Consider the following 26,164-nt stretch of genomic DNA (forward strand, 5'->3'; position numbering starts at 1 on the left):
TATCATCTGCATTTCTTCTTGGTGTAGCAATTTTAATGGCCAGTAGTGTAACAAATGCAACATCACCACGTGGATCACGGAATCTTATTCAGACATGTTCCTTCACAAAGAAAATTGTAATTGCTTTATTTTTAAGACACTGCTGTTTTCTCAGAATGTATTTTTGCGTCTTCTGGTGATCCACTACAGCATTACGTCCTTCAAATTTTATAAAAAAAACGCGAGGGTCAAATAATACACTTAGTTGTGAAGTCGCTTTGTTTCATCAAAAATGAGGAAAATTCTTTGTCTTCTAACCAGTCTTTGTCGAAAACTTTCATCTTTGGAACAGACGAAACGTTAGATTAGATTAGATTCAGTTTCCGTTCCACAGACACAAAAATGATATGATTCTTGTGTGTGTGCCAAATATGCTCTTCATTAGAGGAAGGACCAATGGCGCTCATACGGTAGTTTTTTGTGGAAGGGGGGAGGGGGAGGGGCTAGACTTGGGGATATGGTGAATTTTTAATATTTTGGAAGACGAATGGCGACTTGTAAGTAATCATGAAAATTTTCCAGTTCCTCACCAGTTAAAAATTTGCACAACACTGTCTTTTAAACGATTTTCTTGAAAGAAAACACCTGACTGTAAAACTTTCTGGCAGATTAAAACTGTTTGTCGGACCGAGACTCGAACTCGGGACCTTTGCCTTTCTCGGGCAAGTGCTCTACCATCTTTTTTTTCGATAGAGTTCGTTGCATTTGGTCTGGGCGGACGTCACCAGACATCCGTTCAGTTTGATTGTTGATTCCTTGACTCAGTTTTTTTTTTTTATTACAGAGAGTATGCAGCACTCTGACGGAAGAACACGCTGAGCTATCGTGCCAGCCCCCCCCCCCCCCCCCCCCCTCCAATCTGAGCTACCCAAGCACGACTTACGAACCGTCCTCACAGCTTCAGTTATGCCAGTACCTCGTCTCGTACTTTCCAAACTTCACCTAAGTTGTTCTGTTGACTATACACACACATTTTTTTTTTTTTTTTTTTTTTTTTTTTTTAGAGCGGAGAGGGGGTGCTCCCTCTCCCTTAAAACTGGGAATGGGCTCCTTTGGGAATGACGAAACATCTTTTCCGAACGCCGATCCTTTCCGATTGTAAAATCCTGAAAGTGCACTTTAAACGCGCTCGTAACTTAACTACCCAATTAATCCCTCATTCAACAGGACAATGTATATACTGAATCATATTTCGTGATTGGGAAAGGAAATTCACACATCATTTTTTTTCTCTTCGCTTACAAATTCAGCACTTTAAACGTGCTGGTAACTTAACTACCCAATAATCCCTCATTCAACAGGCCAATGTGCATATTGAATCATATTTGGCGACTGGGAAAGGAAATTCACACATCATTTTTTTTTTTTCTCTTCGTTTGAAAATTCAGCACAAGACGGGATAAAAGTTGTCCGAGTCCCTTTATCCAGGATCCTACGCCTAGACAGTACATTAAATTCTAGGACAACCTCGCCGAGAACTGGAGGGGTGGTAACTGTATATGTTGTTACGTATGATTATGTATGTACTAACATCATAGTTGTTTACAAGCAGCTCAATTACAATTTCTTTCTCGTTTCGTTCCGTCAAGTGTGAATCGACCTTCCAAGGAAGAACTACAAGTAAAAAAAGTTGATTTAATGACATTAAAGTAAGTTATTAGATCATTTCAGGGGAAAAATAGAGGAACTGCTGCAAATACATATCTGCGTGAAAATTAATTTAAATTGGAAATTTTGTTTCACCCGGGTACTCCAAAAAGTTTGAATATTAATGTAAACTTTTATAAGTGAACCACGAGTGGGCAACTAAAGAAAGTGATGGAATCCTAATACTTATTATGTCAGAAGACGACAATTTACAGTGTAGCGGTAAAAACAGATAGCAGTCGTGTCGTATCTTCTTTCTGCACGGAATATCTTTGTAAGTGTCAACCAGCTTCAGTTGTTGACGTAAACATCTGTGCGTAAACATGCGCCTGGTATACTATACGCTACTTGTTCTTGTGTTTGTTCTTATCAACGTAAGAGAGGAGTGTCACGCCGAAAGCACGGTACCATGGTACGAATCATTACCGGCAGTAGCGATGGACTACAAAGTCCACATAGACGCTGGTAAGGAAGACTGTTATTTCCAGTACGTGAATCCCGGTGCAACATTTTATGTTAGTTTTCAGGTGAGTGTGCCATTTTTCTTGAGAGGAACGGTAATTATCGATTCAACTGAATTCTTTAACATTAAATTTTCTAATTTGATCTTTATTTATACTTAAATTTTATAAAATAAATGGGTACCATATGGATAGTTCTAAAACGTGTTGGCGAATCTTGTCCATCAAGTTATGCAAAATAAGAAGAAGATTTTGGTGTATTCTTTGGAGTTATTGATTTAAGTTCCTATTCTAGCGAAAAAAATGTAGTGTTTGATATCTTCAACCCAACAGAGGGAGGTGGCAAAAATTGGTGTACTGGCATGAGTGTGTCATCGAGAATTTTAATACAAATTTGTTGCAGAAATGTTAGAGCAGACCAAGGACGAACTGAAATATCAACGAGAATTAATTCTGTAATATTACTCATTGGACATAAAAAGTAAAGACCCAACCTTATAATTTGTGTGGTTCCATATACTTCCTACACTTGACCTACTTTTCATCACAGTCATTGTCAGTGACACTGGCAGAGATAAGCCAATGCTCGATGCAGTCCCCGAATTTTGTTGCACTGTAGGTCCAGCTGACACCTATGTGGAATTTACGGTGGTTTCTTCCTGTTGATAAGCACTGTGCAGAGAGTACTCACAATAAGGCTGTGTCTGATTTGCAGTCCACCACCTGAATGTCTTTTACCATCTCTGCACTGAATCTTTAGATGAATTATTCAGTTATGCAACTGTACGATGAATAAGAAAGAAAACAAATGTCATAATTTGTATGGAGAGGTGAAACCCATAATTGAGGTTCATTATGGCAGACTCATAATAATCCTTTGGAAAGCCTTTGTTGTGGTGTCTACTGCCTTGAAGAACATATACATGCTCAAAGTGCAAGCAGTGAGCTATCCAATACCAGTGGACACATGCAATAGAGAAGTAGGCTGTGAATATCCACATTGACATGGTCTCAGGAGCTCTACCATTATCATGGTATGAAATCCTGATGCAGCATTGGTCAGGAAGATGCTGCAGAATGCTTATCAGTTGGTTATCCTTTTAACACTCTTCGGTGAGCAGGCTCCCCTTGCAAGTTGTTCAGTATGATCCACTCTCCACTGCAATGAATGAGAGCTATGATCTTAAATTGATATGTTGCAGCGGTGGCAACTTTATCTCATTTATTGGGGGAAAGAGGAATACCTTGACTGAAACTTAGGAAATCATGAAGGAGAAATAAATCCAAAAGGTCTGATTGTTGTGAGCAGTAGCTATAATGTCATATATCTTGTGTTAACATGCCACAGGCTTTAGTACTCTATTATTGTGTTTGTGATGTGTTGAGCATTTAATTGAAGGTTTGTGAGTTCGACAAGAGGCAGATCATCTACCTGACAACTGAATTCTAGCTAGGTGTCCAAATATTTGTCATTGGGCATTATGAGGATGCAGAATGCCGAATGAAACACAGTGTTCCATTTGTGGTTGATTAATGCCAGCTCCTGTGGTCTAAACAGTTTTACACCCCCAAGAAGACTGCTGTGAGACCGAAAAATCGACAGGAGCATCTTGTTGTTCAGATATTTTGAATGGAACTTGATGCTATAGTCAAGAAACTTCTGAATTCTTTTTCTGGATTGTAAAGATAATGGCTAGAAATATTAATTCTGTAACTCTGAGTATGTTATTAAAATACTTTTGGTTGTGATGTAGAGGCACCACAGTAAGGCAGTATTCAGATGCACCTCTTTCAAAAATGAGTAGCTAGTGTAGTGCCCCCCCCCCCCCCCAACCATGCACCTTGCCATTGCTGGGGAGGCTAGCGTGCCTCAGCGATACAGATAGTTGTACCGTAGGGGCAACCAAAATGGAGGGGTATCTGTTGAGAGGCCAGACAAACATGTGGTTCCTGAAGAGGGGCAGCAGCCTTTTCAGTAGTTACAGGGGCAACAGTCTGGATGACTGACTGATCTTAGCCTTGTAACACTAACCAAAACGGCCTTCCTGTGCTGGTATTGTGAACAGTTGAAAGCAAGGGGAAACTACAGCCAAAATTTTTCCTGAGGGCATGCAGCTTTACTGTATGGTTAAATGATGATGGTGTCTTCTTAGGTAAAATATTACGGAGGTAAAGTAGTCCCCCATTTGAATCTGCGGGTGGGGACTACTCAGGGGGACGTCGTTACCAGGAGAATGGACACAGTCGTTCTACAGATTGGAGTGTGGAATGTCAGATCCCTTAATTGGGCAAGTAGGTTAGAAAATTTAAAAAGGTAAGTGGATAGGTTAAAGTCAGATATAGTGGGAATTAGCGAAGTTCGGTGGCAGGAGGAACATGACTTCTGGTCAGGTGAATACAGGGTTATAAATACAAAATCAAATAGGGGTAGGCCTAATGCTGGAGTAGGTTTAATAATGAATAAAAAAAATAGGAGTGCGGGTAAGCTACTACAAACAGCATAGTGAACGCATTATTGTGACCAAGATGGACATGAAGCCCATGCCTACCACAGTAGTACAAGTTTATATGCCAACTAGCTCTGCAGATGATGAGGAGATTGATGAAATGTATGAAGAGATAAAAGAAATTATTCAGATACTGAAGGGAGACGAAAATTTAATAGTCATGGGTGACTGGAATTCGATAGCAGGAAAAGGAAGAGAAGGAAACACAGTAGATGAATATGGAATGGAGCTAAGAAATGGAAGAGGAAGTCGCCCGGTAGAATTTTGCACAGAACATAACTAAATCATAGCTAACACTTGGTTCAAGAATTATGAAAGAAGGTTGTATACATGCAAGAGGCATGGAGATACTGGAAAGTTTCAGAGAGATTATATAATGCTAAGACAGAGATTTAGCAACAAAGTTTTAAATTGTAAAACATTTACAGGGGCAGATGTGGATTCTGACCACAATTTATTGGTTATGAACTGTAGATTAAAACCAAAGAAACTGCAGAAATGTAAGGAGATGGGACCTGGATAAATTGAAAGAACTAGGGATTGTAGAGAGTTTCAGAGAGAGCTTTAGGGAATGATTGACAAGAACAGGAGAAAGGAATGCAGTAGAAGAAGAATAGGTAGCTTTGAGAGATGAAATAGTGAAGGCAGCAGAGGATCAAGTAGGTAAAAAGACGAGGGCTAATAGAAATCCTTGGGTAACAGAAGAAATATTGAATTTAATTGATGAAAGGAGAAAATATAAAAATGCAGTAAATTAAGCAGGTAAGAAGGAATACAAACGTCTCAAAAATGAGATCTACAGGAAGTGCAAAATGGCCAAGCAGGGATGGCTAGAGGACAAATGTAAGGATGTAGAGGCTTATCTCCTGAGGGGTAAGATAGATACTGCCTACAGGAAAATTAGAGAGACCTTTGGAGAAAAGAGAACCACTTGCATTAATATCAAGAGCTCAGATGGAAACCCAGTTCGAAGCAAAGAAGGGAAAGCAGAAAGGTGGAAGCAGTATATAGAGGGTCTATACAGGGGCGATGTTCTTGAGGACAATATTATGGAAATGGAAGAGAATGTAGATGAAGATGAAATGGGAGATACGATACTGTGTGAAGAGTTTGACAGAGCACTGAAAGACCTGAGTCGAAACAAGGCCCCAGGAGTAGACAACATTCCATTGGAACTACTGATGGCCTTGGGAGAGCCAGTCCTGACAAAACTCTACCACCTGGTGAGTAAGATGTATGAGACAGGTGAAATACCCTCAGACTTCAAGAAGAATATAATAATTCCAATCCCAAAGAAAGCAGATGTTGAAAGATGTGAAAATTACCGAACTATCAGTTTAATAAGTCACAGCTGCAAAATACTAATGTGAATTCTTTACAGATGAATGGAAAAACTGGTAGAAGCCAACCTCGGGGAAGATCAGTTTGGATTCTGTAGAAATATTGGAACACTTGAGGCAATACTGACCCTACGAATTATCTTAGAAGAAAGATTAAGGAAAGGCAAACCTACGTTTCTAGCATTTGTAGACATAGAGAAAGCTTTTGACAATGTTGATTGGAATACTCTCTTTCAAATTCTGAAGGTGGCAGGGGTAAAATACAGGGAGCGAAAGGCTATTTACAATTTGTACAGAAACCAGATGGCAGTTATAAGAGTTGAGGGGCATGAAAGGGAAGCAGTGGCTGTGAAGGGAGTGAGGCGGGGTTGTAGCGTATCCCCAATGTTATTCAATCTGTATATTGAGCAAGCAGTAATGGAAACAAAAGAAAAATTTGAAGTAAGGATTAAAATCCATGGAGAAGAAATAAAAACTTTGAGGTTTGCCGATGCCATTGTAATTCTGTCAGAGACAGTAAATAACTTGGAAGAGCAATTGAACGTGAATGGACAGTGTTTTGAAAGCAGGATATAAGATGAACATCAACAAAGCAAAACGAGGATAATGGAATGTAATCAAATTAAGTTGGGTGATACTGAGGGAATTAGATTAGGAAATGAGACACTTAAAGTAGTAAAGGAGTTTTGCTGTTTGGGGAGCAAAATAACTGATGATGATCGAAGTAGAGAGGATATAAAATGTAGACTGGCAATGGCAAGGAAAGCGTTTCTGAAGAAGAGAAATTTGTTAACATCGAGTATAGGTTTAAGTGTCAGGAAGTGTTTCTGAAAGTATTTGTATGGAGTGTAGCCATGTATGGAAGTGAAACATGGACGATAAATAGTTTGGACAAGAAGAGAATAGAACCTTTCAAAATGAGTTGCGACAGAAGAATGCTGAAGATTAGAAGGGTAGATCACATAACTAATGAGGAGGTATTGAATAGAACTGGGGAGAAGAGAAATTTGTGGCACGACTTGACTAGAAGAAGGGATTGGTTGGTAGGACATGTTCTGAGGCATGAAGGGAAAAATCGTAGAGGGAGACCAAGAGATGAATACACTAAGCAGATTCAGAAGGATGTCGGTTGCAATAGGTACTGGGAGATGAAGCAGCTTGCACAGGGTGGAGTAGCATGGAGAGCTGCATCAAACCAGTCTCTGGACTGAAGACCACAACAACAACAACAACTACAGTGTAGTGCAAAGAGTGTGGTACCGTGCACTATTTCTGTGATTGAATGTGTATTTGAATTGTGGCATATGGACAAATGGTATATGGATTCTGTAGTTCGTTCAACAGACTGAAGACCACAACAACAACAACAACAACAGTGTAGTGCAAAGTGTGTGGTACCATGCACTATTTCTGTGATTGAATGTGTATTTGAATTGTGGCATATGGACAAATGGTATATGGGTTCTGTAGTTCGTTCAACAGTGTTACAGTTACACAAATTTATTGAATCATAGATTGTAATTAATGTTTGTTGGGTACTGATTGTTATACAGTTAATATTGCATGTTGTCAGAAGTTGTTGAATGCTTTGTAAGTAGGTAGCTAATTTGTTGGCTAGACTCTTTCCTTTGCAAAAATATTCCTGATGTACTTGACTCTTCGGTATGACTATCCACTAAACTAAGTGTGCCAGTAAATGCACTGAAATCAACAACATGGAAGCACAGGCATTCCTGTAAGTTGCAAATTAGTCCACTCTGCTGTACCAAGAAGGATATCTGAAACTGGAGACAAGGATATGTGTTGAAAGTTATGCAGTTGGAAGTTATGCTTAGCTGTCCCAGCAAATATAATATTGAGGCAGTTCATGCATTCTTTGTAGCACTGGAAGCAATGTTGAAATACAGTTTAAAATATCAGCACAAGCCAAATTTCTGCGATGCTACAGCAAGGTCCAACTGAAAATACTCTTCCACTAAACCAGTTCTTGAAGAGCAGTGACTTACATTTTAGGCAAGGAGTATGTATCTGTGAGAGACCATATGCTGACAGCTGCTGTGACCCTCTGATAAAGGACAACAATGCTGGGACCTACTAGAATACTGGATGGAATGTGTTAGAGAAGGGTCATTCCACTGTTGCAGGTGTGACATTTTGTCACATTTTTCAGGCGTAAAGCTATATTTATTTGTAATCCAGGTGTCAGAGTAAGGCTAACTATAGTTTAATGAATAGAATAGCATGTTATTAAGTTCCTGTAAAAATTTTAGCTCTTAATTTTACACTCAACCTGTTAAAAAAAAATGAAGTGTTGCAGGCATGACAAAACTTTACCCTTCATTTGCACATAACCGTGTTCTTTAGTTATTTCGTCTTCTACTTCTGAATCAGGATGGTTGATAATTTTTCACACAGTGAAGAAAGGAGTAATAAAATAGAAGATATGATAACTTTTATTCACAGACACTTCCAAAAGACAACATATTTTTTTCCTTCATGTTGCGGGTGTGACACACAGATAAGTCAATATTATTGAGTGAAATTTAAAACAAAACAGCGAGAAAATACTTGGATTATTATGTTAAAATGATAAAAACTTAAACAAGAGAGAACTAGGCCTATTTCAATACTACTGAAAAACAAATTGTCCCCTGTTATTCAACAGCTTGGGTGGATTTACTTTCTGGGAGATTACTGAAATATTTTCCCAAGATATGTCTTCTTCTGTGGGCCGAATCCAGCATTTCCCACTGGGTTGCATACACTTCAGCAAGACCTGCTCAGCTTGTTCATCAACTTGAAGAACTTCTGCAAAGTATTTTTTCTTCAAGCAGGACTTTCCAGTGCCAGTCAACTCTGACGGTACAAAGTCTCCTATAGTAAGTTTCAAAGATTCTTCACTATCAACACTACACATTGAATTGTGTGCATTTTCATAGTTGTGAAGTGATATCACTGTTGTAATCTCTTGGGCAGATGTAGCAGGAACCCTTATAACTCCCTCGTTAACTGCTATAATGCAATGGAGTTTGTGCAATCCTGGAATAGGCTGTACACCTTTCCAACGATTATCCAACATAGCCATTGCTGAATTAATTTCTTCAGATGATAAGTAGAGGGTTGTAATCCCTTTCAGTTTCTCCTTGACACACTTGTAAAAATCATAAGGAGTGTTAATAGTAACCCTCCGTGATTTTACAGTTCTCCACACTGTTCTTTTCATGGTACCACCAATGCCATCAACTGCACCTTTGCCGTGAGAACTAGCAAAAAAATTCCAGTCACCAGTAATGCCAAAGTCAGCTTGTAAATATGTAACATTTGATAATGTGAAGCGATTCTTGAATTGTGCTGCGCAACCATCGGACTCTTTGAAGATAAGGAAATTCTCTCTTAAGTCCTGAAAAAGCAGCTTAAGCATTGTCCAAACTGAATATTTATTGTGCGACAAGTCATCGCTAACAATGGCATAGCTGCATACGGTGCCATCCTTAATCCAGGCAGCTGTAAATATAGTTGTCTGCTGTTGGAACCAGTGAGCACTCTGGATCTCTTCCTGACAAACAGAAGTATAATTTTCATCATAGTCAACCTGCAAAACCAAATCGTGATTACTGAAATTTACTTTTGCATCCTCAGAGTTCTTTGATTGCTTCTTCTTAACATAACAGTGCAGTTTGAATCCCAGAAGCTGTTTTTCTATTTGTTTAATGGCATTCAGAACTGTCCCAACTGTTTCTATACACTTTGGGCGACCTTCACCAACTTTCCATTGAGTCCATTCAAGCTCATTGTTCAGTACTTCTTCATCAACAAGGCTCTTCGCATTTAAAGTGTTACACTTTTCACGGGCACTGGACATACACTTATAATTTTCTGTGTCACAAACAAGAATGCTAAGTAAATCTTGTGCTCTACTTGGAAATGTATTGGTTTCTCTTGCAACACTGTCAACCAAATACTGTATGTTTGCATGGTATCGACAAATATATGCATTATGTGGCACAAATTATACAGGGTATACAAAAGGTGGACAAAGACAGAAGAATTTTGATTTTTTTATCTGACACTCTGGATATCCAAGAATAAATTGTTCATATGCTTCAGATATTGTCATCATCATATTGCACTTCTGTTTCTGTTCTCGTTCTCCAGTTTCAGGGTTCTTGACACTAACCACATCTTTTCTTCCTGGTTCTTTTTGGCTTATGTCGTCATGAAGGTAGAAGTTCTTAATTTTATTTCTGTATCTGCACTGAGAAACTTACTCCCTTTCTTGAACATATCTTTTTTAAGTTTATTTGCGACTTCAGGCAGTTCATCGTTAAACGGCTTTGCCACTACATCCTTTCGTTTCCTTGGGCTGCATGGTAAGCTTTTCTTCACCTTGTTTACCACCTTCCCAAGTGATCTTCTGGAACTGTATGATTTAGAGGGCAACAAAATGCAAGATGAAGTGGGAGTTTGAGCAGAAATTTTATTCTTTTCTCTATGCCTCCTTTGTCTTTCCCTATCTTCCATACATTTAAGTTTATGTTTCTTTTGATCATCCTGCAAGGCAGCTTTATTTTTTTCTCTCCGTAACTTATCGCTTTTGCATTTCTTTTCTAACATTGCCTGATACTGAATTGGAGATTGCTTCAGTTTTTCCCTAAACTTGCGGCACCTTTCAATGGATGACATACTTGACCTATAATAAATTACAAGAATAATACTTTCAGCTGGTTGATAATAATAACAATCACAACAATAATATCAACAATAACAACAACTGTGTCTGTTGTTACAGTAAAATTTCCTTGTTACAAAGTTCTGGTATCACGGTAACAGCTCTAACACTTTGACATGTCGCACCCGAAACATGTTTCTTGACATGATAGAGTGTTCCTACAAAAAAAAAAAAAAATATAATTCAAAGTTTTATTCCATGTAACTAACCTCACTTTTACAAACTTTCAACTTCACATAACATGAAACTAAACTGATAAACAAATAAATGTCTATTTCTGTGTTGCAGGTGTGACAGAAATTCCGTATTTTGTTTTTTTAAGAATCAGAGCTTATTTATCTGTATTATAAATGTAAAATCACAGTTACAGCTTCACAATTATCCAGAGTGTATATGCAGAACACATGGACATTCAACTTCAAAGACACTAGTCTGTAGGGCTGCCAACATTTCACATTAAATTTTACATTTTTTTCCCCTAACACAAAGAGTAAGTAGCTGTTTTACACCTTTCAGGCCAGGATACAATGAAAACTGGAATTAGTTTCTGCTTCCTTGACCTTTTGTCTACAGAAAGATATGCCACACCTTAAGATCTTTTAAACTTTATTTTTTTTATTATGAAGGGTCCTTTCACATGGAATGACCCAGAAGTCTTACTTTGAACAGGTGACTGAGCTCTTTATGAACAGTCTTGAAGCACATTCTATGGAATAATCATACTGAAATTTAGTTGTCATTGAAATGTTGCTTTGAAAACTTTTCTGCATCAGGGGTTCTGCTGAAATAAGAAAGAAATTCTGTTTACAGGTTGCTCAGTTTGTTGAGTGGGACAATTTCAAATACATGTCACTTCAAATTGACTACAGAAAACCCATAAGCATTAAACAAATGCAATGTAACAATATTTGGCATAGCTTCTTGTGTGTGTGTCATGTACTTGTGGTTTGTGTGGTGGAAACTATCCTGTGTGTACATATTTTAAGAACCCATAATTTACTACTGAAATTGGTTTTGTTGTTTCGGGGTCCATTTGAAATGCAGTTTGTTGACTGGTTGTGGTGAGAATAAACTGCAATATATGTGTCAATATTACTGAGAGGGTAGTTGCTACCCTCCGTATCATGGAGATGCTGAGTCACAGATAAGCACAACAAAAAGATATGAAAGTAGTATCTTAGTATCTGTTTCTGAAAGAACAGATATCATTGATGACTGTGCAGATTCTCTAGAACGAAATGATAATTAAATCGACATCCTAGCTCCAAACAGGTGTTGATGTACATGATTGGGGACATGTTGAAAATGTTTTCCAACCGGGACTCGGACCCAGGATCTCCTGCTTACATGGCAGACGCTTTACCCATCTGAGCTACCGAGGTCACAGAGGATAGTGCACCTGCAGGGACTTATCCCTTGCACACTCCCCGTTAGACCCACATTCCCAACATGTCCACACTACTACATTCGTAGTGTGCCTAATAGATGTTTGCCCATCACACTCATTACTCATGGCAGATTAATCTACCAAGTCCCGTACGAGTTGGGGCATAGCATGTGCATTCACACAAGAAAGTCAATGGCCGGGTAGCCTGTTTGCAGTTAGGGTGTCAATTTAATTATCATTTCATTCTAGAGAAGCTGCACTGTCATCAATGGTATCTGTTATTTCGGGAACAGATACTACCTTCATATATAGTTAAAATGTGGCTACCCGGCCATTGACCTTGTGTGAACACACACGTTATGCCTCAACTCGTACGGGACTTGGTAGATTAATCTGCCATGAGTAATGAGTGTGATGGGCAAACATCTATTAGGCGCACTACAAATGTAGTGGTGTGGACATGTTGGGAATGTGGGTTTCACGGGAAGCATACAAAGGATAAGACCCTGCAGGTGCACTATCCTCTGTGCCCTCAGTGGCTCAGATGGATAGAGCGTCTGCCATGTAAGCAGGAGATCCTGGGTTTGAGTCCCGGTTGGAGCACACATTTTCAACATGTCGCCAATGATATATATCAACGCCTGTCTGCAGCTAGGGCGTCGATTTAATTGTCATTTCACAATGAAAAGACTATCAAGAAGTGAGCTTTCGGCACGCACGCGCGCGCGCACACACACACACACACACACACACACACACACACACACACACACACACACACACACACACACCAACATAATTCACACACATGACCCCCAGTCTCTGGGTGCTGAATCCAGACTGTAAGCAGCAGCACATGAGAGAGAAGCAACTGGGTAATGGTGGTAAGGAGAAGGCTGGGGCGGGGAAGGTGTGGGGTAGCAGGGTAGGGGTGGGGGACAGTAAAGTGCTGCTTGTGGAAGCATATAGGGATGAGGTGGAGAGAGGGTAGGGCACCTAGATGCAGTTGGGAGGTTAGACGGTAGGGGTGGGGGGCAAAGCAGAAAAGGAGAGAATTAAAAAAACTGCGGGTGGCTTAGTGGAATAGAGGGCTGTGTGATGCTGGAACGGGAACAGGGAAGGGGTAGATGGGTAAGGAAAGTGACTAATGAAGGTTGAAGCCAGGAGAGTTACGGGAATGTAGGATATAGTGTAGAGAGAGTTCCCACCTGTACATTTCAGAAAAGCTGGTTTTGGTGGGAAGAACACTGATGGCACAGACTGTGAAGTAGTCATTGAAATGAAGAATGTCATGTTGGGCAGGGTGCTCAGCAGTGGGATGGTTCAGCTCTTTCATGGCCACAATTTGTCGGTGACCATTTATGTGGACAGGCAGCTTGTTTATCATGCCCATGCAGAATGCAGCGCAGTGGTTGCAGCATAGCTTGTAGATCACATGGCCAGTTTCACAGGTAGTCCTTTGATGGGATAGGTAATGCTTGTGACTGGACTGGAGTAAGTGGTGGTGGGAGGATGTATTGGACTGGTCTTGCACAAGGGGTTGGGAGCAGGTGTTGTGTAGCAGTGGATGAGGATATTGTGTATGTTCAATGGGCGGCAGAATACCACTATGGAAGGGATAGGAAGGATGATTTTCTGTTGTTTGACAATGTATGTTTGGGTGTTTACATGAAAGGCACTGCTTGTGTTTGCATTCACCTGCATCTGTAAATTGTGCACTGTATCATTTGTACATTTATTGTGACAGACTTACAGAATTCACAGTCACAGGCAGGTTCAGGAGCACATGGCGTTAGGAACACATTGCTTTTTTCACCTGCTTTGAAGTACTTGGTGCAGGATGACAAATCACCATGTCACTGTTTCTGCAGTCATATAATGAGGAAACACTTTCCTGTGAAATCACCTTCTGGAGCAAGGCAGCCGGAGGAAGTAAACCATTTATTTTTCAAAAGCAAGCAATAAGAACATTATGTAAAGCACATGATAAAACATGTGTCAGGACCTCTTCTGAGGTAACTAGCTGTCCTCATCGTGAAAGTTGGTTTGAATAGTGCCTTACTATGTACTTGGAGATGATACGTCTGTGCATTCCTCTGTTTGAAATGACCAACCTGATCTGTAAGAAGAGACCTACAGTTTAACATTGACTCTGAAACACAGGGCAAGTTAGCAATTTCCACATTAACAAAGTGTTACCAGAGAAAACTTACGGACCATTGTAGGAATGAACCTTGTACCTTTGATTGTTATCTTACACTGAGCCACACCAAGGACTGTGTGAACTTCTTACTACGTTCTCTGTGGATTTTTTGTTCTTTTTTTGTCCAGTATTCAAGATTGAGTTCTATACTCAGTCATTTGATTATCTAGCTAGCAGTACTGATACTCCAGTTAGTAGCACAGTTAATATCAACACTCATTGTAAATGGAACTTGGTATTTAATAATATATACAAGGTGTTTGTCTATTATAGGTACACCTCAAAATGGGGAGTAAAGAACAGTAAAACAAGTAAATAATCCCTAGCAAACATAGGTACAGAAACCAGTGGTTCCCCAATATGATGCAAACACAAATTCAGTCATGTCGATGTTACAATACTGTTAATGTCTGTCTGGATGGCGTTCTGTATGGTTCCAAGGAAATGATACATGCATGGTAGCGCACCAGCATGCTTTCATGTGGCTGTTTGGTAATACATAGCATGGAATCTTCGACAACAAGTGTGTTGGTTATGATTCGCCAGTAACATAGTGTCCTAGGCCTCTGACTTGAATCCATTGGATTGATACTTAAAATCTTTGGTAGAATGTAACCTTGTTGAAAGTATCAATGAAGTGTGAAAATGCATTATGAGTGGTTGTCAATGCATTTGGAACATGCCTGGGATTTTTGAATGTGTACGGGCAACTGTGAGAAGATGTGATGAAGCCTGCCTTCACACGAACGGTGGCTACATGCAACACTTTTTATATTGTGTTTGTTGTCAAGTGCATTGCTGCAGTTTGGCCCCTCATGTTCTCTGTTATAAGATGTTCATTTACTCAGTCATAATATGTCTTATTGAGGAAACCAGTGGTTTCCAGACTCATGTTTATTAGGATTATTTGCCTGTTTCATTGTCCTCTACTTACCCCTTTCATTTGTGACTATAATAATCAAACACCCTGTATAAGTAAATGATGTATGCTTTGCAATTTTGTGTGTACTGACAGAAATGTCAAGGAGTGGGTAGTAGACATACAGCAGCTGAACAGCATTAAGAGAGAGGGAAGGAAGAGAGAGAGAGAGAGAGAGAGAGAGAGAGGAAAAAAAAAAACAACTTTTTCTACTAAATGCACTCAGTGTTCATCTGTAATATTTCTGAGCACAAAAGGAATACATTAAAATACCTGTAACTATAATTAATTGTTACTGAAGTTTTTTTATAATAATTAACCCATCATTATTTTCTCCACTCCATAAAACATGTAAATGAAGAGAGTAAGATTATGAGTATTAGAATTTCACATTAGTGTTTGTCTTTTCAGGAATTATTGCTGTTTCACACGTTTGTTTAAGTTCATATTGTTTCTTGTAAAGAATTATTTTTGTTGATTTTTGTGTAGGTACTACGAGGTGGTGATGGGATGGCTGGCTTTGCTGTGAGGCATCCAAATGGGCAGATAGTACATCCATATCAATGGAGACCTAGTGCAGAGTATCAAGAACAGACATCCACAGGGGGGTACTATAGTGTCTGCATTGATAATCAGTTTTCCAGGTTTGCAGCTAAGCTCGTCAACCTGTACATTACAGTTATCAGGTGAGCAAGTGCTTGTTAAAACTAAAAGTGGTATTCTGCCAGTTTCCACTTTCTCTTTGTAGATTTAATTAGATGTGTGATGATAACCTCCTGTCATTATTAGTAGCATCTCCTCGAAGAGTGTGAGACTGCCTGCTTTTAGCTTTTACTTAACAATTGCACTGTTTACCTTGTGAAATCCAGCAGTAACTTACTATACCTAAAGAAACAACAAATAGTGGGAAACATCACATTCTTATGATAATCTATGCAGAAATTTTGATAGGTGTCATAACAACAGGAATGAAAGCTGAATAGTAAAATACAGTATATGTACAATTTTTATGTGAAACAGGTAGCTATTATAACCAGATACTTACGAAATTTTTTCCTTACCTTCATGAATTAGTTTTTGAGTCTTTTCAGGCTCATCTTCAGATAAGACAGGCAGGAGTTTACACACTCTTGTTTTTAGCATTGTGCTGGTTTTGTTACTGTGATAAGAAGATGGGAAACACTTGAAAGTATTGTCTTGCGTATTAGTTACATAGCATGTTGTATGCTTCTGCATGCCTCATCTGAAGCAGTATTACCATGATGATAGTGTGTTTTTACTTCAAGAGCATTGTGTCGGGAGTAGTTATTTAACTACTTTCAGACACACTATTCTTAAATGTATCAGGCCTTTTTGTCACTGCTATATATGTAGTTTCACACATCATCTGAAAAGTATGTTCCATTAAAGGTCGTGGTAAAATTGCACTTGTGGTGTACTTCAGATTTTCTGTTGCCTCCAGCTGTTTGTAAGTGTTGATGTGGTGAGTAATGGGAAATTAACACAAACAATTGTGAGTCAGTTGTCAGTAGCAGATCAGATGCTTGTTCATAATTTCCTATTGTTTGTAATTAAAGTTAGCAGGTATTTTGTTCTCAGTTTAATCACATCATCAGAATTCTCAGTGAAATCAGAAATCAGGCAAATAAAGGTGATTGCAATGATGAATGTACCTCTCAGGGCTATGACACATGTCATTCTAAGCACATATAGTTTTCTTCCCACTCTCCATATTGAAAACAAATCAATGCATATACAGCTGAAAGGAATCAATTAGTGTCTGATTCTCATTGGGCTTTATATGGTATCACCTGATTGGCTATGAGTGATGGAACCTAAATGCCAACGACAGTACACAGCAAAAGAGATTATTATACCATAAGTGCACTTTAGCCCAGGACGCTGCCTATACGATCATTTTTGCATATTCACAAGGTGGAAGATGTTGGTTTGGTCTATTTAGTTGTGCCATGTGTATTGAGTGGTAGCACTTATCTTAGATGAACAGAATTGAAATAGCTCTGCGGATTATGTGGTTTTTGGATGTGCTTAACATTATCAGATCAGTTATTGATGTTGCTGAGCAAGAGTATTACACCAATTTTTAATGAATACACCACCATTTGCCTGTATTGTTGTTTAAAACTATGACCCAGGTTTTGGCCTTTTATGCCATTTTCAAGTGATTGAGTTTATGTCATTAACATATATTGCAGTACATCAAACTCAAAATTGGCCATGAAATGACAAATGTAAAATATTTTTTCTTAATTTGCGGCCAATTTCGAGTATGATGTTCTGCAATATAGGTTAATGTCACAAACTCAATCACTTGAAAATAGCATAAAAGGCCAAAACCTTGGTTGTAATTAAATAAACACCAGTAGAGTCAAATGGCAGAGTGTTCATTTAAAAATTGTCAGATTTATGAGGTTGACGAACTGAGGTGATCAGTGTATCAGTGGTTTTATGGGATGTGGATGTTTGTCAGTACTTAAAGTAGATTTTTCAAATAACTTGTCTCCAGTATTGCCAATGGCCTTGCCACAGTGGTAACATGGGTTCATGTCAGATCACCAAAGTTAAGCGCTGCTGGGCTTGGCTAGCACTTGTATGCGTCACCGTGTGGGTCTGTTGAGCGCTGTTGACAAGCGGGATGTACTCAACCCTTGTGAGGCTAGTTGAGAAGCTACTTAATTGAGAAGTAGTGACACCAGTCACAAAAACTGACAACGGCCAGGAGAGCGGTGTTCTGCCCACATCCCCCTCCGCAACTGCATCCAGTGATGCGTAAGGGCAGGATGATATGGCAGCTGGTCAGTACCATTGGGCCTCCAAGGCCTGTTTGGATGATGTGTGTTTTTGAGTTAATTTTGCATATGAGAATATTTACAATAAAGGGCAAAGTGATAATGTTCAGAGTGGAATTGATCTGTGTGTCAGTCTGAGACAGCAGACAATAATGAGAATATGGTTTTATGATGAAGGTAGGTATGCTGGTTTCCTCCAAGTTGCTTCAAATGTCATCCTTTTTATTATATCTGTGGTGTATTAGTAACTTTGTTCTACTTAAGTCCTTAACCATGAAGTTAAGTAAAAAATAAAAATTTTGTTTAGAGTGCTAGTTACACTCAGTGAGTGGGAAGCTACCAAATAAAGCTTCCATAAAATGCTGTACTATTTCAAAACTAGGGAATAGCTGTAATACACAACCTATGAAATAGGGCAAACATTAAGTGCATTTTTAAAGTACTGCTTTGTCAAGAAAAAAGAGGAGGACTCTGATGTGTTACTTTCTTTATAAATAAGGAAAGTACAGTCTGCGTATCCAATGGTCTGAGTGGAGGGGAGGCAAAGAATAAGGAGAGGAGAAGAGAAAATAGGAAGAAATGTGATTTGCTGGTTGTTGCAATAAAAGTTAGATGAAGTTGTTCTACTATAAAGTAGAATAAATCAAGGCTTTCTCTTGGCCATCTACAAATTGCAATGTTGTTCTCCCTGTAGTTATTTGTTCATCAGTATGTGGTACCAGTTTTCTTATTCTCATACTTATCAAAATACAGAAGTGAGATCCATATAGCGTTTCTGTATTGAGGGTAAAAAAAGAAAGCACGCACTTCACAATGAGATGTCATTCTACTTCTTCATTTATCCTTAATTGTACTCCAGTATCTAATATCATTAGTTACACTCGCAGATGATGTATATTCGGCACACCAAAGTTTTATGTAAAAGCATACCATTTCAAGTTCACTCCTATTTACAGAATGCAGTGGTAGTTTGACTTAAAATGTAACTGTCTGGCACACGGAGAATCTGTACCACTTTTACCAACTTAAAAAAATTTCTTGTTGTAATTTTCCATGTAATTGTAATGTCACTCTTGCCCTGTTTCATTTCATTGCAGGTATGATCAGTGGGATAAGTTCACCAAGGAAATGGAAGAAATGAACTTAAGTGTGGAAAATTTCACGGTAAGTTTATTTGAGAGATGTTACAGCCCAAAATATGTCACTCCTAAAGAACATGAAATTACAAGAATGCAACCAGATGTAATTGGCATTACAGGGGGGTCACTTCCATCCTGGAGTCCGAGTGACCTGCCAATCCTTTTTAACCTTACACAACCTATTCCTATCTCCTTCTTGAGAAAGGAACTAACAGTTGTGAAAACTAGGGCCAGCCGGTGTGGCCGAGCGGTTCTAGGCACTTCAGTCTGGAACCGCGCGACCGCTACGGTCGCAGGTTCGAATCTTGCCTTGGGCATGGATGTGTGTGATGTCCTTAGGTTAGTTAGGTTTAAGTAGTTCTAAGTTCTAGTGGGCTGATGACCTCAGATTTTAAGTCCCATAGTGCTCAGAGCCATTTGAACCATTTTTTTTTAACTAGGGTAGTGCAGTGTTCTTTTACTTTTATAGGTGTCTATCAGCAGTATTAAATATTCCACCTCCAGAAGATAAGAACTTCCCAGCAGTTTTGTCTCGAAATAGTTTTCTTGATTGAATTTTCCTTATGATACATACTGTCTCCAATGTGGTGCTGAAAGGCCTTGGTTGTAATACAAACCTGTGGGAGAAATTCAAATAAGCTACCACTATACATTGAAGTGTTTCGAGGTAAACAGGCACATAAATCCATAGAATTCATTACTAATGTAAGCAGTATTCAGTAACTTTTGCATGTCGGCCACTACCCACCCCTTACCTATTGGAACTAGGGTGTCTTACTTTCACTGTATTTTTCTGCTTGTGTAAACATTCTCCACACAAGTGTACCCTCATATGTTCTTGAATGGTACTCTGTTGGCAAGTGTTATGCATCATATTGTATGGTTTCTGATGAAGTTTTACACTACCGTTGTTGTATCAATGTGTGCTGTGACTTATAAGAGCAAACAAACCTTTTTACATGATAAGTGACTATTAGCCATGTGCTCAGGCTGGTCTCTGCCCTGTGATGCATGGAAAGTGGAGGTACATGTGTGGAGTGGTGGTATCTTGTCAAACATTGTATTGGCAAGTGATTTAGAGCACTGTCCCTTGTCTGTGTGCTGTTACAATTTGCAGTAATTGCTAACAACTCGTGTCGTGGGAATACTGTTGTCCATTAGAATTGGCTCTGGTGGCAGTGATTTTCCCCAATTTGCCATATATGTGGTACCTCCTTGGCACAGTGGCAAGTGTAAAGCTCGGTGCCTGCATGGTCTTGAATATGACTGATGCATTGAGATCCCATGATTGACCCAGTCCAGGGGGCTGATATCACATGTATTGCACATCCTGTAGCCAAATTATCCCATTTGCGAGAGTAACAGGAGTAGTCTCTCTCCAACATAGCTTTTCATTAATGTAATTAAGTTTCATAATTTAATAAAAACAACTTTTTTTACTATTTCAAACACTAAACTGAACCTCATTTCTGTAAAAGCCAAAACCAGGTTGACTTTCAGTTGCTCATATATAGCAGGTTATTTTAAGTCTCGGAACAGTTGAATTTCTGATTTTTAACTATTCTATTTACCTGAACCTGCTGTAACAAAAGGTGTCTTTATGGTGTTGTTAGAGGTGATCCACAAGGTTATTAGCTTACCTATGTAACTACTATTTATCACAAAATTATTTGATCAAATGTTACCTAAGTTTCTACAGAGTAACTATATTTATTATCTTGATCATCTTTTTAGAAAGTTTCACAATAATGATTTTGTCACATCTTTCACGACAGTACAACGGTAATAATTCTTGAGTAAAGGGAAACACTTACTGAGTAGCAGAACTGTTTATTCTTTGACAGGCACACACGAGAGAAACTGGTAACTTCACTAGCATTCAGAAGAAATCCTTTGACGATCTGAAACCTAGCAAAGTTCTCGTTCTTGTTTATATGTGCCTGTTGACGATTCAACACTTTCAGTGAGTGTTCTCCTGTACTCCTATATTATCTACATTGTGACAGAACTTCCCTTACTGTTATGTTTAGATAATACAGTGGTACATTTTATACACATGTTTAGTATTGTTGGATTACGTCTGCTTGAGTTGGATCCACCAATTTTGATTGGATAACACAAAATATTTGAAAGGTGCTTGTTAATGTTTTAGCTGCCTCCAACCAGTACTGTTTGAATATAAATCATTGTTTAAATAACACCCAACCTAAAAGATGAATCACATGTTTGTGTTATATTCTTATTTTCTGGGTTGTAGTAGACATTATTTCACTTTCATTCTGCTCTGAGATGTATAAATTCCAAAACATTTCACATTGGATATGTAGTATTTTAGCATGTGAAATGCAGAGTAAATTAATCAGCTCCATTTCAGCTGGTATGTGAGCATGTGGGGAATTACTTTTCAATTTGTTATAGTAGTGGCTATTTTATTAGTATTGCGGAAAGACATCCATAAAACTGAAAGTGTTTCTGTTGGCAGTACTACACATTTTGTCTCTGAATATGAGTACTTGCCAACAATTGTGTCTCATAATTGATTAGATTTTTCTAGAATGTTTTGTGGTGGCGTACCAGTGTTCCAGAACATATTTTATAAGTTAATACCTTTGGTGTTGCTTTCCTCAATAGTGTGTAATGTAGAACTCCGTGCATAATTGAAAAGCATATTTCCAAACTGACACATCCCATCTCATACCAGTATTAAGTTTGTGCTGGCAAATGTTGCTTAGATGTTTTTCTGAATTATTTAATTGGACAGATAAAAATCTACTCACCAAGCGGCAGCAGAACGCACACATAAAAGACTGTTCTAACTGCCAAGCTTTGAGAGCCAGTGGCTCCGTCTTCAGGCGGAAGGGTTGAAGGAGAAGGAAAAGCTCTGGAGAGGTCTAGGAAAAGGAGCAGATTTTGGGAAAGTCACTCAGAACCACGGGTCAGGGGAGACTTACCATATGGGGTGAGGAAGAAAGACTCTCTGTCCAATTAGATGTTTTTCTGTTATGCTGCTTGTTTTTTTTTTTTTATTTTCATAGTGGTGTTTATCTTGTTTACAATGGTATTTGGAAATGTGTCATTTCCTGCAGCTAGTAGAAACGTTTTTCTAAGTCACATGCTTGGTATATCATAGATTTGACACTTCATTGTTGGTGCATAGGAGACCATTAGCTGCACAGTTGGTGTTGATTTGTTAAGTTTGTGCAGATTTTGTGAATTATTTGTAATATGGTTGCATTTGGGGAAAAAATTACAGAAAATATTATAAATATACCAGAAAGAGGCCACATAATCCATCAAAATAACAGAAGAGTAATGAGTGGAGATGTGATTGCTTGCAAGAATGATTGACTTGGCAGGCAGTGAAATTCCACTGAGAAGACTACAAAACATTAAGCCACAACAGAACATTTTTATTAACAACGCTATTCTGGTACAGAAAACCGCAAAATTTAGAGGGAATGCTAATCGTGGTGATAATTTCCAGTGCCATACTTCATGTGAACACTTGGTGGGGTCAATTTGAAAGTATATTGTGCTAGTCATTGCAGCATACTTATACTTTCTGGGAGCTGGATATTATGAGTCAGTTTTTAACAAAATTATTAAATTGTGGAGAGTGTGCAGACCCATTTTATTGCAAGTTATTTTCAATCCAAATGAAAGCCATTCCTAACAAATAATGGTTATTTACCCATTGTATGAAATTAACCACTTATTTTTAGCATTTTCTGCCTAATGTAATTATATTTTCTTAAGTACAGTAAATTAAACAATATTACAAGTTATGTAAACTGCAGTTGGTATTTTATATTAAACGTATATTTATTTTTAATAGCAGTATACAGACATTGTCTGGTTCTGCTGTAAAGTGACTGAAATCTAAAACCCAAAGAGCATTATCTTCCACATCAAAAGAAGCAGTTTTTTTTAAAAAAATCCGTTGTGTCTGTGTGTAGAGTATAAAAGTAGTCTCACGCAGAAAAAAATGGCTCTGGGAATGACAATTTACTGGATTATGTAAATTTTGTATTTTCTGAAAGTTTTCATTATTTGGAGCTATGTCTCTTTGGAAATGGGTTTTTTGATTATGCATTCAGAGTTAATGTTTTACATCTGCTATTGTGCCACTGTTAAAGGAAGACCAGTCACTTATAAGTCAAACATAAAATTGATTGAAGTTTCAAGACGTATAGCCTTTGTCTTGTTGATTGCAGATTGTGTTTTGAAACAGGTAGTGTTGTTTTTAATTGTAATGACATGAAGAACTTTCTAGCCCTCAACTCATATTTAAAAAAAGGTAGTTACACTGTTGGTAACTTGATCAGGGCAGCCATGCAGTCAGTTAACATTTTGGAGATATGATAGACTCCAGCAACAGATAAATTTAACTTTTCCCCTATTAGCTTTGTATCGGTATAGCACTAAAAAGAGTGCGCGGCAGTGCAGATGTTGACTGTAAGCACTGGGTTTCCATTCACTCATGGTACCTTTTCTTTTGACAACAGTAACCTCCTTTTGAACTTTTTGGCCACAAGTTAGAATTCAGTAAGGCTTGGTTCTGTCTTTTGTTTTTCAGCATTGATAGTTGTGTGTCAACAGTGATGAACAATAGTATTATGGTCAGGTTTACTGATGGAAGAGTTGGGTGATATGCACCTTGTCTGTGCGTTCACTGAGCGCAACAGACGAGTGGCACTGTGACACTACGCAGAGTGGGTCCTGCATTGGCAGCAACCACAGCACAGCCCCTTTGTGAAGAAGGGTTGCTGCATACTTCATGTTGTACCTTTTGGGCATTGTATATTACAGGCTTTGTCACTCTTGAGAACATATATTCAGAGGAACAAAGCTGATTGTGGTACAAACTGAATAAATCATAATTACATTATTACTTGTACCAAAATACTCAGATGGTATCCCTGAACAACCTCTGAAAGATTATTGGAGTTCTGGTTCACCCTGTATTGTGTGTTGTTATAACAGAATGTTAAACATGAATCTCCTCCTCCCTCCTTGTGTGGTAGTAGGTGTGATATGGTGTAAATGGTTCTGAATCATCTCTCTTCATTTATCTGGAAATGAACTGTAGATGGCTGTAGAGATACTTTCATTCCCGGTATTGGATCAGATAAGACTCTTACAGCATAAAAATTTCTCATTTTAATTGGTTTTGTTAATCAGTTGACAAGATGAAAGAAATTCACATGGAAATAAAAACAATGTTAAAGCAGGGGATGAGGCAACAGATTGGACAAAGCAGACAGTGAGTTTAAAACAAAGACATGCATTTTCATTCTTTTTGTGGATGTTATGGATGGCATAATGCTGCACAAGGTGACAGAGTTGGAAAGGATAATAAGTTAACTGTCTCAGCCGATCTAGGAGAATAAGAAAGATGAAGTTCACCAGCAATTACCATAGATACGCGGGTAGAGGTGTTCGGTTTATATCATATGTAATTTGATGTGAGCAAGAGAGAGAGGAATAATAGAATAATCTTTCTGATATCTGAAAAAAACTGACAGCTTCGAATATCTTTGAAGTGTAATAGAAGTGATGAGGAAGTCAACGAGAGAATGAGGCAAGCAGTAGCATTTCTGAGAATTGTCAGGATTAGTACGAATGAAAGGTTTACCACAGAAGACCAAGAGAGTATTACATCATTCCTATGTGCTGACCCTGACCTATGCTTCTGAAAGCTGGACACTGGAGAAAAGGGATTTAAGCAAGAAACAGGCATGTAAAATTAAATTCCACTGAAGCTGGGATGGGCAGAATAAGAAATTATAAGATCAGGGAGATGGTAAGGAACAAATGGAATAAGCAAAGCTTAAGTGATACAGACATATGATACAATATCGAGGAAAATGAATGAATGGAGGCCCACATCCCTCCCTCTTCCTCAATTTGTGTGTGTGTGTGTGTGTGTGTGTGTGTGTGTGTGTGTGTGTGTGTGTGTGTTTTTGGTAACAATAATAACAGTAGTATTCTAGCAACTATTAAGAGCATTTCCACTTGTCTCAGGATGCATCAATTGCTCAACTTGCCAATTAACATTTATTGAAAATTAATACAAGAGTTACTGACTTCTGTCCTTTATAATGTAGTTATGTGTGTCAGCATTACTTACACTGTGTTGGTATTCAGAAACTTTATTTCTTTTTGCAGATGTCTATAAAGAAGGTGGAACATAATATAAATGAGATGCTTCAGTTGCAGTATCATAGTCGGAGTCGTGAATCGCGTGATTATAATCTTCTCCTGGATAACAACAGTTATGTTCAGAATTGGTCAATTGCACAGATTCTGCTCATAACATGTACTACAACCCTGCAAGTTTACTTTGTTCGAAAGCTCTTTGATGTGAAAGATGCCAGAGGTGGTCGCCCTCGTGCCTGAAACTGTCCCCTTAAGTTATGACACCAGAAGATAGTTGACATGGTTTTAGAAAGTAAAGTTATGCACATAAACTTTCATCGTTGCCAGTGGCTTCTGATGGGCATAAGACTACTTACGCATTTTTGTTCAGTATTTTTTGAGATAAGGTACAGGTAAAAGACTGTAATATAAGTTATTACTCATGTTTTGAAAAAGTCATTATTTTCATGATATTTAATATTCTTTCAGTGCTGTTATGTAAAAAAACTATTTTGTATTTGTTGTATACATCAGAATTACAGATATTTTTGACATACTGCAGTTCTTTTTCTCTTGGTGCAGGGTTGAGCACTACCTAATAATGATCATAGTTTACCCCCAGTGTTAGATCTGACATAACTTTTTAAAGGACAGTGTTCAAAATGTTCATATTACTTTCCAAATGGATTAGGCACTACTTCATTATGATTACTAAAGCCTCCATCAGAAGTACAAATATTTAATATTACAATAAAGCCCCTTGGATGATAAATGCAATGTTATGGATTTATAGGTGACGAGATATGGGAAAATCTGTCAGCGGACTAGGTTAGTAAGGGATATTG

General features: G+C 38.4%; 1 protein-coding gene across 1 annotated transcript; it reads left to right on the top strand.

Moving 5' to 3' along the window:
* The first annotated feature begins 1,903 nt into the window (after positions 1–1,903).
* Positions 1,904–25,875, top strand: LOC126174870 (transmembrane emp24 domain-containing protein 5). Its single transcript, XM_049921281.1, has 4 exons — positions 1,904–2,213; positions 15,722–15,918; positions 19,140–19,206; positions 25,350–25,875. The coding sequence occupies exons 1-4, from the start codon at positions 2,010–2,012 to the stop codon at positions 25,578–25,580; spliced, it is 699 nt and encodes a 232-aa protein (XP_049777238.1). The 5' UTR covers positions 1,904–2,009; the 3' UTR covers positions 25,581–25,875.
* Positions 25,876–26,164: the final 289 nt, after the last annotated feature.

This window comes from Schistocerca cancellata, chromosome 3 (assembly GCF_023864275.1).
Source record: "Schistocerca cancellata isolate TAMUIC-IGC-003103 chromosome 3, iqSchCanc2.1, whole genome shotgun sequence".
In the NCBI taxonomy this organism is placed as follows: Eukaryota; Metazoa; Arthropoda; class Insecta; order Orthoptera; family Acrididae; genus Schistocerca; species Schistocerca cancellata.